Here is a 15380-nt window from a genome sequence, read left to right on the forward strand (position 1 = left end):
CAAATGCACAGGAGAGTGCCCTGGAATGTCCAATAACTAGATGAAAAGATGGAGCTGTAATCAGAGAAATTGAACTTTAAACTACACTGAGATTGCATTTCATATGCACCAGATTTGCGAACATTTAGGTCGTGCAACATCAGCTGTTGGTAGGGCATAGAGAAATGGGAATTTTTATTCTCTGCCGTGGGAAGCACAAGTAAGTGCAATCACTTTTGAAAGCAATTTCACAATATCCAATAATGGTGAGTGCACATAATTCACTCCTAGACACACACGCACGCACGCACACATACACGTGTAGCAAGGAAAGGCACGTTAGAGAAGCTGTCACATGCGTGAACAAGGGGACTTGTACACGAATATTCATGGTAGCATTGTTAGAAAAAGTAGAAATGAGTTTAATATTAATAACAGAATGAATAAATACGGGGTGCATCCTTAAAATAGATGCTATGTAATAACGATGAATTAACGACGATGAGATATTTCATGAACACGTATTTCATAAAGCTACCAGGTTGAGTTGACTTGGGAAGTCAACAAAGATTGGAGAGAGGTACAAAGGGAGCTTTGCGTACGTTTGTGGCATTTTTGTATCTTAAGCTGATGGCTGTGAACTCAGATTTTTGTTTTTCCTATAAGTTGGAAATAAGTCATAAAAATGAAATTCTGTATGTTTGAGGCCTTTAATCATTACGGCATAGAGGAGACCCCCCAAGACCTCCCGGTTTTTATTTCCACAGCAGCCCGTGGCCCAGCAGCCAGAGCCTCTTGCAGACACTTATGCAGCCTGGTGAGGAGGTGAGTGGGACCAAAGTCTGGCTTGTCCACTACTCTGTCACCTTGTTGTGCCCGTTGCCCAAGAGCCCCTAGGTGAGCATCGCTCAAAAAGGGGGCCTTTCCCCTGCCCACGCGTGCCCTGTGGAGTGTGCAGAAGCTCTGCAGCCAGGCCGCACGTGCTCTCGCTTAGCCTGTGGGGCTACGCACGCCCTCACCCACCGCAGGGAGGAAGGGGGAAGGGGAGCCTGTCTGGAAACAGAGACTCTGCTGCCTGTTTGCTTGCTAACACATGTTGGCTCATCCTCGTATCTTTCTAGGTCCTTACGGTTCCAGAGCTGATCATTTTTCTCTAGTTATCTGGGTATAGGCTCTAAAAAATTAATTTGTTTTGCTCTCTTAGGACATCTTATCCAAAAAGTGAAGATTAATTGGCCAATTTATCTTCAGTGTAAAGCACATATAGGAACTGTAAGAGATAGTAACGTGCTAACAGCAAGGCCATTGCTGTGGATATTTTGTCTTCTTGGACAAGCTGCAAATTGGAACCCTCTTTTCTTACCTTCTTCACCTGATAGACAATAGGAACTCATCCTTCAGTACAATCTACATCTCTCTTTTCTCCAAAATCTGAATCTCTCCTTTCACCTAAGTTGCCAGCCCTAATATCTCATTCCTTGGAAGCAAAGGACCAATGTGGTTTATGGACTACCCATATCACTTTCACGCAATGTGCATCAAAATGCTGATTTCTGGGCTCCCCCCAAGCCTATTACATCACTTTGCATTTTTAATCAAGCTTTGCATGTGACTCTCAAGCTTCTGGAAGTCTAAAAACCACTACTTTAGAAGAGAGAAAAGTTATTTGGGGCAAAAAAAAAAATCACCCTAATATATAATTCTCATTTTAAAGCAGCATAGGAAAGTGGTATCTCGGCAGGAGAAATTCTGTCCTCTTTCATCGTTGTTATAAAGGAGCGGTCTTAAAAGAATCAAAGAAACCAAATTTACAATGTTTTCTCACTTCACTTTCTCATGGCAGTTGCTAGAAAATAATAGAAACGATTTAGGTGATGGGCGCCAATTTAGGGAAGGCTCTGAGGGCACAAGACAAGGAGCCGGGAGACCGGGAGTCGTCCTGTGATGGTCTTGGGCAGAGCACAGGACTTGAGGGCTTCAGATTTCTCATCTATGAAACCAGGGGCTTGTCCATATATCTTTAAGTTCTCTTTCAGACACACAATCAGAGGAAACATGTCATTCTTAAAAACTGTAAGTCCAAGCACGTTTGTATTTATCCACTCTCTAGCGTATAAATCACTTTATTGTATGTTAGTCATGGACCCAACGGGGCATTGTTTTTTGAAGATAAACTCTCAAATGCAAAGCTGATTGGCAGTGTTCCGTTTCAAACTTCTTAGGTCTGTTTCAACTTATTTCCATTTTCTTTAATTTTACCTAGGTGAGGTGAGTGGTAAACTTCACGGTAGCATCTTCAACCCCACCTGCCTTAAAGCATTCAGGAAAACCATCTTCGACGTAGATAATAAAACAACCCAAAAGGCGCAGTGGAAAGGGAGAGGGGAGGCGCCCATAAGACAGTATTGGGTGCGAATAATGACTTCCACGGGGTTGCGAAGCCACAGAAGTCCACAAGGGGAGGGGATGCTGACCATTACCCGCCCCCAAAGTTGCTGCTGACTTCTCAGTGTTTTCTCCTTTGCAAAAAGTGTGCAGTGTTTGGAAACATCAGCCCCGTGGCCTCTTAGGAGATTCCTGCGTTTGAGGGTTTTAAGGTCCCTGAGAAGGACTCTGGGTGGAGAGCACCCGAACTCCGTGTCCTGGGTGGTTCACTGCTTGCTAAGACCTAGCTCCCCGGTGCCTCTCCACGGAGGTGCACAGAGCTCAGGTGCAGGGAGGGGCCTGGATGCGCGGGCTGCGCTGCTTTGCTGCGGGGCAGAGCCGGAGCCTCGGAGCAAGCCCGCGTGCGTGTCCCAAGAAGGGAGGCTTGTCCCCTCCTCCTCGAGACCTTCTTCCCCTTTGCACAGCTCGCAGGGTCCGCGCCCTCCGGGCCGCGCAGGTCGCCGCTGTAGGGGCTGCCGCCGTGCCCCGGGGCCGGGCCGGGCCGGAGCCCCCCATCCCCCCCATCCCCCCCGCCCCGCCCCGCCCCGCCCCGCCCGGGCCGGCCTCGCGGAGGAGCGTCCCGGGGCCCCGCTGTCACTCACGCGCGGGGACCCGCCCCCGCGGCCCTGCCCCGGCCCTGCCCGCCGATGAGCGCGGCGCCCGCCGGCCAATGGCGCTCCGCGGGCCCGGGCGCTCGGCACCGACCTGGGTGATTTGCATAACCCGGCGGCCCGGGGCCCGCGGCGCGCAGCCCTGCACCGAGCGGGACGCCAGGCGGGGGCGGCGGCGGCGGCGGCGGCGGCGGCGGCGGGGAGCGAGCCCGGGGGTCTGCGCGGGAGCCGGGCGGGGGGCGGGGCGGGGCGGGGCGGGGCGGGATGGCTGCGGGCGGCGCCGCGCGGCGCTGAGGGGCCCGGGGGCCGGGCCGGGGCGGGAGCCATGGCCGAGCGCGGCGCCCGCGGCTGCGCACGGCCGGGCCGGCTGGCCTGAGCCGCGGGAGGAGCGGAGCGGGGCTGCGTCTGCGCTTCCATGGGGCGGCGGGGGGGGCCGCACGCCGGAGCGCCGCGTCCCTGCGCTGCTGCCGCGGGCCGCTGAGCCCGCCGACCACACGCCCGCCCCGGCCCGAGCCCGGGCTGCAGCCGCCGCCGGAGCCCCAGTCCCCGCCGAGCCCGGGCTGCACCCGGAGCCGCAGCCGCAGCCCGAGCTGCACCCGGAGCGCGAGCTGCACCCGGAGCCGCAGCCAGAGCCGGAGCCGCAGCCGGAGCCGCAGCCAGAGCCGGAGCCCGAGCTGCACCCGGAGCCGCAGCCCGAGCCGCAGCCGCAGCCGGAGCCCGAGCCCGCCCGGCCGCCCCGCCGCCGCGATGCCGGGCCCGCTGGGGCTGCTGTGCCTCCTCGCCCTGGGGCTGCGCGGCGCGGCCGAGCCCAGCGGAGCGGCGCCCCCCCTCTGCGCGGCGCCCTGCAGCTGCGACGGCGACCGTCGGGTGGACTGCTCGGGGAAGGGGCTGACGGCCGTGCCCGAGGGCCTGAGCGCCTTCACCCAAGCGCTGTGAGTGCGGGGACGGGGTGCGGGAGGCCGGGGCTGCAGGGACGGGGCGCTGCGGGCGGGGGCGGGGCCACCCGCGTGGGGGCTGCTGGGCGGCGCCCCCGCCTGCCCGGGAGGAGGAAGCCGGAGCCCCCCGCCGCGGGCTCACAGACCCGGCCGCGGGGGGACACCTGCCCCCGCCAGGGCGAGCCCCGCCCGGTGGCCCCGGGCCGCCCCCTCGGGCCAGGGCGCAGGGGCCTCCACCGCGGGGGGCGGCCCAGACCCGGCTCCTGCCCCCCCCGCCCCCCCAGGCCCGAGGTCCAGAAGCGGGAGGAGCCCGAGCAGGTGGGGGCGGCCTCGGCGGAGCCACCCAGAGGGAAGCAGCGCTGGGGGCCGCGGGCGGGCAGGTGCGGGCCGGGCGCTGTGGGCCGCGGAGCCCTCGCCGCGGGAGCGGAGGCTTCCGAAGGGTCCTGGGTGCAGGGACCTCCCCACCCCCCAGCCGAGGCGGGGACCCCCGGAGCAGCCGGCCGCCCGGGTCCTTGCGGTGCCGCCCGGGTCCTTGCGGTGCGGCCCGGGCCTCGCTGCGCCTCCCGGCGGCTGCGCCGAGGCCTCCCTCTGCTGCGCTGCAGCCCGGCCCGCGACTCTGCCTCACCCTCGGCCTCCAGCTCCCCCCCTTTATTTTTCCTGCCTCCCCTGTCACTTAGGGGCTTCAAGTCCTTCTCCTCCCGTAGAGTGAAATTGACTTTTTACCAAAGAAAATCGCTTTTGCGGCAAAGAGCAACTTACCCCCCCCCCCCAGAAGGTACATTGCAAGTGGGCAGGTGGGACTGGGAGTGGGGAAAAGCGAGGCAGGGAGGACGGGGTAGGGGAGACCGGGCTGTTTCTTCCTGTCTCCTGAAGCTTAAGGAATTCATGCAGGAAGAGGTGCCTCTACCTGACGTCCCTCAAGCCTCTCGAGTCCTAGAAAAGCATGTTTTTACTGTCGTGACCAGGAGTAGAGACCTTGTCTAGCCGATTCCTCCGGTTTTGATGAGGAGACTTGTCCAGTGATTAAAAGGGCTCTTTTACACCCATACCTAAAACCACGGTGAAATAACCACACGTCGATGACCGCGCGCTCCTGTCTGCAGAGCATCTTTAGGATGCGCTGGGGGTAGTACAGGGCCACGGTGTCCGCTGGGAGCCTAACAGAACTCAGTGTTGGAGGCTTGGGAAACCCGTGGTCGGCGCCCTGCAGGTTAGAGTGCCCGCTGCCGGGAGCAGGTGTGCTCTCTGTGACCTGCAGCTGCAGCGAGCGGACATCCCCATGATCCTTACTGCATCTCAGCACTCTTCATTCTCAAGAGCATGTATTATGGGACTGCCCCACCTAAAGGGCGTTTCAAGGGCAGTGGGTTTGCATTTTGAGAAAGCAGCTAGTTTGCTGAATCTCCAAAGCCGAGATGAGGCCGGGCAGGGGCCGTGGGTGTGCACCCTCCGATTGCTTTGGGATCACCTGGGATCTTGTTCCAAGTACTTCTGACCTGCTGCCCCATTATAGCTTTAGTGAGCCACAGTGACACACCAAGGGGCTAGACCCATGGTCCCGGACTTTTGTTCGCCGATTCCTAATTTCCGGAGCCTGCACACCCGTGCCTGTTACACGGAAGACTACAGACACAGATACACGTCAAAAAAGATGAGGCTGATGAATCAAAGTTCTTTTATTTGCTTCTCTTGGCTCAGTGGTAGATGGGGTTTCTTCAGCTCCCCTGGGGATGTCTGCATCCCACCTTGGAGACCCTGGGACCGAGCAAGAGCACAGATTTGCTTTTGCTCAGCTTGGGGTCCACGGGGCCTGGTACACAGGAGGCCCTTGAAAACGTTGCAGTGAAGAGAGAATAACTGGAGGCCACACCGAAGGCAGACTCGGGGCTTGGAATTCAGACGCCATTCCCACACAGGATTGCCAAATCCAGCATTCTCAGCATTTAGTCTTTTGTCCAGATTTGAGAAAGCCCCAGAGAGAGGATACTGCTGCTCCTCCTGTAGGCTCGTTTAAACTTGTTCAGTCCAACAGTGTCTGTTTCCTGCTGAAAGCTGCTTTATCCGAGTCTGGGGGCAGAGTCAGACGTAATCCCCAGCATTGTTGACGGGATTCCCGTGTTCACACTGGTGGCTGCACCTGTACTGATTATTTATATTTTGCAAGAGCAGTTCTCAGTCCTGTGTCACAATACGCTGGCTTGTCACAGTCCACCCTGGGGTGTTTTAAGGGAAGTAATCTCACTGGTATTAAAATTCCAAAGTTTATTTTATCAGAGAGATTCAAGGTTATTCCTATAGTAATGGTAACAGGTCACTCTTGGTCACCTGCGCGCCCAGAGTCTTGAGAGAAAGAGATGAAGGCCCAGTGGCGGGGGAGGCGGGGGGAGAGGATTGTGCACGCGTGGCCCCTGGTGTGTGTGTTGCTGCCTCGCCGTGGGGTGCCGTGGATCCGGAGCACAGGTCTCCACACCCTGGAGCATGTCTCATGACCAGTTTTACAATTATTACAGGCTGTGCCTGTGGCTTCATAGAGACCATGGTGGGTCTGAGCCGTGGTCATGGTCCTTACCAGCCACGAAGTAATTTTGTGGCCTCGGGCAAGTTATTGTCCCTTTTATTGGGGGGGGGGCGGAGGGGAGCGTTAACGATTTTCTCGTCTGAAAAATGAAGTAGTTGGATTCACAAGATTATATCTAAGGCCGCCTGCCTGTAGCTTCCAGAAGTTCTATGATTTTGATGATTCTTAATAATTTTAGGATGGCAAGGTGACGATCGTGTCACGATCCTCTCGTCAAAGATCCCAGGAGCACAGAATTTCGTTCTGGGTGAGGTTGCACAAGCCTCTTCATTACCACTCACTTGGAGGAGGAGTTCTTTGTGTTTAGAAGTGTGTGTTAGGAAATTTGCCATGGAGACTTGTTGCAGAATGCATGACTAGCTAAGGCGCTTCCTAGGGTAGAAAGCCCCGCTTGTTTCCTGTGGGTATGGCTTAACGCTCGGAAAAGAAAATCATTCTGTTTCAGTAATTTGGACACTGTACAGAAAGTTACTCAACGTCCTCACTTCCATGTAATTAGTCATGATCTCTCCCACCTTCACCGCGCGTGGGTCCCGTGCACTGGGGCGGGTGGCCGAGCCCTCTGTAAAGAACTGAGGGTCGCCCGAGAGGCTCCGAGGTCTTTTTTAAAAAATGATCTCTTCTGTTTTCTTCTTTTGGAAGCAGCATCTCAGATTCTTCCTCAAGATGTATTTTTTTCACTACCCCAGACACGTTTTTCTTCCCTTCATAGTATCATTTGCCAGCATTTTCCTCTGCTTCCTTCACCCTCTGCTGTATTCTCTGGCCGGTCAGTCATCAGTGGCTAAGGGTCTGCACCAGTTTTTGGGGATACGATTTTGACATCTCTTGATTTCTGAATTAGAATCTTCAAGTTTCAATGTCAGTGTGTAGTGTGTCTTTCTAGAGATCATTAATATCACAGACAAGTGCATTTTGTGCTAAGTTAGGCCAATATTTGAATATCTTTACATTTATTTATTTATTTATTTATTTATTTATTTATTTATTTATTTATTTAAAGGATATTATTTATTTATTCATGAGAGACCCAGAGAGAGAGAGAGAGAGAGAACGAGGCAGAGACACAGGCAGAGGGAGAAGCAGGCTCCATGCAGGGAGCCCGACGTGGGACTTGATCCTGGGACTCCAGGATCACGCCCTGGGCCGAAGGCGGCGCCAAACCGCTGAGCCACCCAGGCGTCCCATATCTTTACGTTTAGATCCTTTATTCTACAAGCCAGCTGAACTACTGGCTGGGTTCTCTTTAAATACAAAGGAAAGAGCGTTCTGCTGGGACTTGGAGAGCTGATTTCCTGACCTGTCAATAAATCACACAAGTGACCTTGAGTGGGTGACATGCTTAACCCCTCGGGGTCTGGGTTTCTTCACCTGTACCACAAGGAAGTAAACAACTCTAACTGCCAAGAGTTTCCTTTCTCTTGAATTAGATTTTTTTTTCTTCTACATTTCTTGCATCCTCTCGGTTGCTTAAGGGAAGCATAGTCTGAATTATGGAATGTGTCACCCACCCAGGAGACTTCTCCAGCCGTCCAGCTCTACTGGAATATTTCCATTGAATGGGGAGCTCACTGCCTCACAAGGCAGCAGTGTGCCGGGTGTGATCTGAACAAAACCCAGGACTTGAACCCATAAATCTCTTATTCGAGGCTCCTTAAGATTTCGCAATAACCGCTAATGTTTTATGATTTCCAATCGAATTAAATGCTAGTGACAGTTACGGTATCACAAGCATTTAGTGTCCAGGCCCTTGGCTCTTACCTTTAGAATTGTAAGGTAACGTTTGACAGCTTAATCTCTTAGGGAAGATCAAAGTTTTGTACTGGTAGGTGGATCCAGGCAAGTTTAGGCATTTTCTTGGCCTCTTTTAGTCTCTCTCTCTCAAATTCTTATTTTAGTCATCTTTAAAATAGTGAAAGTACCAACAGCTACAAGTTTGGATTTTGCTTTCTGGTCTCCGTGTTTGTGCCTATCCTTTCATTCCCACTTTTTCTTATCAATAAATGATGGATATTGGGTTAGATGATGGCAAATGTCCCTCACTGCTTTGAGTTTCTCTGAACCTGTGTAAACGGTTAAGCAGGTAAGGTTCTAGAATCCTTTGGTGATTTATTGAAATTTTTTCCTAAGACTGGCTGTCACTGTTTCTCTATAAAAAATATACAAATTTCCATAAAAGTGCACTATTTGTTGGTGTACTTGGGTTAAAAGTTAAACCCTGCCAGATGTGCCTTTCACTCTAAAAAATGTGACTATTATAACCCAGTGTTCTTGATAAGACAGCTTTGCTCTTTTAATTTTCTAAGCTAGATCTCAAGGTTTTGGCTTTAGGAAGGTGTTAGCCAGCTCGCCTTAACTGTCTCGGGCAGCTTAGGGTTTTGGCAATGCCAGCAGCTTTTCTTATATATGAAAGACTATGGATGACTTTTTCCTTTCCCTCCCTAGCTTTGTTAAGTGAACTGTAGTTTTCTTTTCAGAGCTTCGTTTTTAAGTTCTGCCGGAGAATAAAAGGAAAATACTAGGGCATTTAGCAAATCAGTACTCTTACAGGAAGAGTGTCCGATTTATCTGCCTTTCTAGGCGTTCCTTTTGTGTTGAATTCTTGATGGTCAAACTGAAGGCCACGTAGCACCTTTATGGTCTGAAATTGGGTGAGTTCCAAAATGAGTTTAGAAATCAGTCTTAGCAAGAGACAGATCATGATTTTATAGTTCATAGACATTTAATAACCTCAATTTCTGAAGACTTTAGCAAGTTAGTACTCAAATACCCCTTTTAAATGGCAAGACGTAATTATGTAGTAGTGTACGCTGGATTCACTCCCTCCACAGATACTTGTTCCTTTTTTTTTTTTTTTAATTAATTTATTTATTAGATCGAGAGAGAGCTGGGTGAGGGGTAGAGAGAGACGCAGACTCCCTCCCTGTGCGGGCTCTGTCCCAGGACCCCAGGATCATGACCTGAGCCAAAGGTACCTGCCACCCAGGTGTGTGCCCCCAACCAAGTATTTGTTCTTAAACACTGCATATGGCTGGCATTGTTTTTTTAGCAAGGTTCTTAAAGTGTCGCGAGGTGTGTTGTGTCATGTACAAGCAGTTAAAACTCTGAATGTTTGGCTTGGTTGTTTATACCCTCTAAAGCTTGTTTTGATACCATTATATATTTTAATTGCTGAACACGGTAGCCAGGTCCTCTGGCTCTGCACTAAGCCGGCAGCAAGGTTTGGCATTGGGCATCTCTTTTTTGAGATGCAAGTGGTCGAGGTTCAGGACTGCCCTTCCAACAGTCCAGGTCCAAGAAGCGAACATCTTTAAAAAATGTATTTTTCTGGTTTTCCCAGCTTTTCTGTACCGAAAGGCCATACAGGGAAAGCATTGAATCACCCCCCTCTCCTCCCTGTGGCAACATGTTGGCCCATAAGAATATAAGAATAGCCTTGTATGGAAATATAAACCATAGATATTTTGGGAGGCAGCTGGGCCATTTAGATCCCAGGCTGGTCTGATGTCTGTTCGAGTGAGAAACGTGTGTGTGTGTGTGGGGTGAGGGGGTGGGGGGAGGCATATCTAATATATTTCAACTTATTTAATGATGCTTTATCCTTTATATTTAATTTGTATTTGAGTATTAGAAATCAAGAGAAATGAAAGGTTATATAAGCCCCTTTAGCTAGTTTTTTCTTTTCCTCTATTTTTACAATGGAATGTAGCCTTTTTTTTTTTTCTTTTAACAGAGTCTTACATATAAACATAAAGTTGACCATTGAACGAATGGAAATCTTAGTGTACGCTGACAATAAAATATTTTTGATGCTTGAATCAGATTTCAGAACCTCACACAGAAAATTCAGGAATTAAAATTTCCCCAGTCCTGTACATTTTTAAGGTTTTATTTGGGGAAATTTTCCCTCCGAGAAGAGGGACATAAATTTGGCTGGGGGATGGTAACTTTATCTTGGAGCTGTACTAGGCGGGGCCAAGGAATGAGCCCAGTTTACTTGGGTCCCACTTCCCCATTCCCCCTCAGGCTGTGAAGTTCCTACAGGTCGTTCCTAGTGTGAGCTGCAGGCGGTGACTTAGTACATGTGGGTGACATCAAAGCCTCCCTGAACTTGATTACAACTGCTTTCCTAGGGAGATAGGTGGATGTGCCAATTCTCACTTTCATCATGGTTCTTGTTATTTGTAAAGATTTACTTTTTATTTGTGTGTGAAAGAGAGAGAGAGAGCTCAAGCACAGGGTGGGGGCTGGGGGTGTGTGGAGCACAGAGAAGGGAAGAGAGAGAGAGAGAGAGAGAGAGAGAGAATGAATGTCAAGGAGAGATTCGCAAGCAGAGTACCCGATGGGGGGCTGGATCTCACAACCCTGTGACCCCAAAATCATGACTGAGATCATGACCAGAGCCAAAATCAAGAGTTTGATGCTTAACCGACTGAGTCACTCAGGTGCCCCATGATTCCCGTTTTAAAGGTGCAGGCTAGGGCGTTCGCTTCCAAGTGGGCTATCTTTACTCAGAAACTCTAGGGATTGGGCTGTGTTGTTGATTGACTTCTGGGTTTTCCCCATTTTCCTAAGAGAAAATGTCAAGAGGGCCTTGGAGAAACCATGTGGGTTATCCAAGAAGGGCTTGGCAGACAGGATTTGCCCAGGAGAGAGGAGCCCGGTGGCCACTGCTCTGTTCCTAGAGCGTCACCCTGCTTGTGTGGGAGCCATCCCGGAGGGCTGCTTCTCTGTGGGGGAATTCTCCGGAAAAGGTCACGTGCTCTTCTTGAGTAATTTATACTGGAGGATCTCTGTTCTGAAGTCGGCCAACTCTTGGGGGACCAGCCTGGCCCAGTTGGCCAACCGTGCGACCCTTGACCTCAGGGTGGGGAGTTTAAGCCCCATGTTGGGCATAGAGTTTGCTTAAAAAAATAAAAAATGAAGCCTGCCAAGCCTTTTTGGAGTTGGAGGGAGAGAGAACTATGTCGACTGACCTTTCAGTTTCTCGATGTTCTTGAGGACTGTTCATACGTTCTGGTGTTTTCGGCACTTGATTCACGTAGTCTTTGCATTTTCCAAAGTGATAATTGCCCTTTGATCCTCTGCAGGTTCTCCTTTCTTCACATAAATGGAAGCATACACAGAATTCTTACAAAATATGATCAAAATGAAGAGAATGGGGCCCCTGGGTGGCTCAGTAGACTGGGCGTCTGCCTTCGGCTCAGGTCACGATCTGGGCCTGGGATCCAGTCCCACGTCAGGCTCCATGCTCAGTGGGGAGCCCGCTTCTCCCTCTGTCCCTCCTCCTTGCTTGCGCTCGCCCGCTCTCTCAAATAAATACAACTTAAAAAAAAAAAAAATTAAGGGACTATCAAGTAAATTTAATCCACTTCAAATACCTTAGTATCATGTTTTCAGAACTAGACATTGTGTTTTTGCTGATATTTAGCAGTTTCTCACGATCTCAGTTTTTATCCTTTCTGTGCTGCTTCTACTAGTTCATCTCATTTGATTAGTTTTTTTTTTTTTTTTTAAATCTTAACATTTTTCCTATCTTTGTAACAAAGAAAGATTTTCTTGTTGGCCTTCTGTTCTTTTCAAGGTCACTTTGAGTCCATGGTCACGTAATCCAGCTTTTCTGTCGCTATTCTCGAGTCTTTTTTTTTATAGGCCTATCTTTAGGAGCAGGCCTTCCAAAATGGTCTTGTTTTTGAGAGTCCGGCCCAAAGACTCAAGACCCCCTGAGTTCCCAAATCAGTGTGGGCACCACACTGTAATGTAAGCACTTTGAACATTGGCTTTTCCATCTGCAAAAAGAGGTGACTTTACTTTGTCCCTGAGGGTCACACCTAGGAAACCGCAGCATGACCCGTTTGAGTGACAGCAAGGACCCAACTGGTGGTCATTTCTTTCGGGAGTGATTAAGCAGTTGTGTGTGTGTGTGAAGCCTGTTTCTCTGGTTCCTGGAATGTATGCCAGGTCCAAAGCCTGTTGTCGACTTGACAAGTGAGCCCTTGTGCTAATAGCAAACAGTCTACTTAGCTGGCAGATTTTTTTCATTCAGAAACCCATGAAAGAGTAGTATATACACTCTCGCCAAAATACCTTCTCAAAGGAGGGGCTATTCCCCTTTTACCAGGAAAGCCCGGGGGTGGGGGGGGCAGTTACAGTTTCTGCGGAGGAGGGAGCTCAGGGGAAATTGCGTTTGCTCTCTGCATCCTGCATCTCTGCGGTTGGCCGTGTCTTCCTGAGGCGGCTGGTCAAGGGCAAGGGTGCTGCCCTGACAGGGCACACGGCGGGTCTGCCCAGAGCAAACAGGCGTGCGACCTTAGGCAGCGGCAGGGTGATCTTTAAGAATGTCTTATTTTGTTTGGGGATGGAGAGGCGCAGAGGGAGACGGGGAGAGAATCCCAAGCAGACTCCGTGCTGAGCCTGAGGAGGGGCTCGATCTCAGGACCCAGAGATCACCGCCTGAGCCAAAGCCAAGGGTCGGGTGCTCGACCGGTGGATCCACCCAGGCTCCCCGTCAGTGTGATCTTAAGGTACGAATTCTCTCCTTCCAGCCTTTGGAACAGTGGGGATTCTCATTAAGCCTCATGCCAACGACTGCCTGCCCTACTTTCTCGGAGCCTTCCCCATTTTGGGGATGTAAGATTGACTCTCGTGATTGACAGTTTAGGCGCGTTCTTGTTTCTCCATATCACTTCATTTCTAGAAATATTCAGATTATGAGACAACTTTTTAAGTACTTTAAAAATGGTGTTTTAGGGCAGCCCGAATGGCTCAGTGGTTTAGCGCCTGCCTTCAGCCCAGGGCCTGATCCTGGAGACCCAGGATCGAGTCCCACGTCGGGCTCCCGGTGCATGGAGCCTGCTTCTCCCTCTGCCTTGTCTCTGCCTCTCTCTCTCTCTCTCTGTGTGTGTGTGTCTCTCACGAATAAATAAATTTAAAAAAGAAGATATTTTATTGGATATTTAGATACCTCTGTCTTTTTTTTTTTTTTTTTGCATTTGAGATTAATGCTCAAGTTTTGTGGATAATTTGGGAACTGAAGTCCATTCTTTAAGATCTTCTGTATTTTTAAGAAGTTACGCAGCATTCTTGCTAATAAGCACAGTCAGATCATTCTCAGGAACTTTAAGAACTTTCCTGGGCTTTGACCGAGACCTGATTTGAGAGCGAACGATAAAGCCCCAACGGCGGCTCCAGCGGGTAGCGGCGCTCACGGCCGCTTTAGATGGGCCGAGTGTCTCCAATACAGTTGTGCATTTTCTACCCTGGGTCTCTCTTTCTTTAAACAAAAAAAAAATGTTTGAGATGTTTTTCCCATTACCATCTTGACATCTGCCTGGTTACACATGAATAGCTTGACCCAGGCCCGCCGCGGGGAGACTGCCGTGGCCTTGCTTTCAATAGCCGTGTCACTGACAAAGAAAACATATGGAATATTTCATTCCTGTCCTTCGCGAACAGTCTGGGGCCGTGAGGGCGTGCAGCAGAAGGCTTCGTGCTTCACGGCAGCCTGGCACGTCGTGTGCTCCCCGCGGGATGTGCTGCCAGCCGGCCGACTGTGCTTTCCAAAGCCCTGTTGCATTCTAGAAAGGCGAATCTTGTGTTTCGGATAAATCAGTTTCTAACACCAGCGTGAATGAAGGTTGTGTGAGCTGGTTCCGTGGTGGGTTTCCGACTCGATCACGGATTTCCCCGGGGGAACTTGCGTGGCCGCGGGTGAGTGTGAGTGCAGGACATGTGGATGCTGTGTCCGCGATGGATGCGCGTGCTGGGCACGCGGGCTCGGTTCCCAGTGGAGCGGGCCTCGAGGACCGTCTGCCTCCGCGTGTGCCTTCTTGTCAGCTCCAGCCCAAAGGAGCACTTTCTAGTAACCACGCTCGGCAGCCCCCGGGGCTTCTGCGCCTAGGACCGGCCTTCCACCGGGCACTCTGTCCGGCGTTGGCGGCTCTGCCTTGTGGCATCTGGGTCCAGGGCGCAGAGGCCTGGTGTGGGCCCGCAGGTGTGGCAGGAGAGGCTGAGAACGTGAAAAACGGGTGAATCCACTGTTGTCTTTTTCAGGTCTTCTTTGTTAAAGGAGTTTGCCCTTGGCACCACCCTGGCCAAGGTGGCATTCCGGAAGGAGGAAAAACTAAAGCCTGTGACGTCTCAGGATGAGAAGATGCATGACTTTGGTGGAGATAATGCCATATATATCGTCAGGGTCCTTTCCAACCAAGTTACCCCAGCCTGAAATTCTAGTTTCATTGTTTCTCAGACATGTGGGCTGGTTTTGACAGGAGTTGATTTACCGAAAAGGAAATGGGCTCCTGTATTATCCCAGATAGAGCCAAATACTTAAATGTCAACGTGCATCTTATCTAGAAGGTATTTCTGATGGTTCTTGGTGTCATTACTGAACATTAGCTGTAAAAACAATGTGCTAAGAGCAATCATTGCCTTTCACATTTTCTTATTAAGTGTAATTCCTTTAGTTCTTGATCATCGTAGTCTTGATTTATCTTTACATTTTATTTGTCTCTAGGAAGGTTACATTTTCAAAACCTTAGGTTTCATGGCTCTTCACAAGTGAGTCTTTTTGAGGTCCTCCCTTTTCTTTTAGTGCCTTCCTGTTTTTATCATAAAAAATTAGTTTGATCATCGGTGTTTCATCTTCCTTCTTTGACTATTTAACTCACTTTTCATAACTTTGAATTCATAGGAAAAGTCTCCCAAATCTCTCAATTTTAAAATGCACTCTCTTTTTTTTTTTTTTTTTAAGATTTTATTTATTTATTCATGAGAGACACACAGAGAGAGAGAGGCAGAGACACAGGCAGAGGGAGAAGCAGGCTCCATGCAGGGAGCCTGATGCGGGACTCG

General features: G+C 50.6%; 1 protein-coding gene across 1 annotated transcript in view; it reads left to right on the forward strand.

Moving 5' to 3' along the window:
• The first annotated feature begins 3746 nt into the window (after positions 1 to 3746).
• Positions 3747 to 15380, forward strand: part of LGR4 (leucine rich repeat containing G protein-coupled receptor 4) — a 99463-nt gene continuing 87829 nt past the window's right edge. Inside the window, exon 1 of the mRNA XM_077866158.1 lies at positions 3747 to 3946. Within this exon, the coding sequence (XP_077722284.1) occupies positions 3762 to 3946 (185 nt within the window). The 5' untranslated portion in view covers positions 3747 to 3761. The remainder of the gene's footprint in view (positions 3947 to 15380) is intronic.

The sequence above is a fragment of the Canis aureus genome, chromosome 23 (assembly GCF_053574225.1).
Source record: "Canis aureus isolate CA01 chromosome 23, VMU_Caureus_v.1.0, whole genome shotgun sequence".
Lineage (NCBI taxonomy): Eukaryota > Metazoa > Chordata > Mammalia > Carnivora > Canidae > Canis > Canis aureus.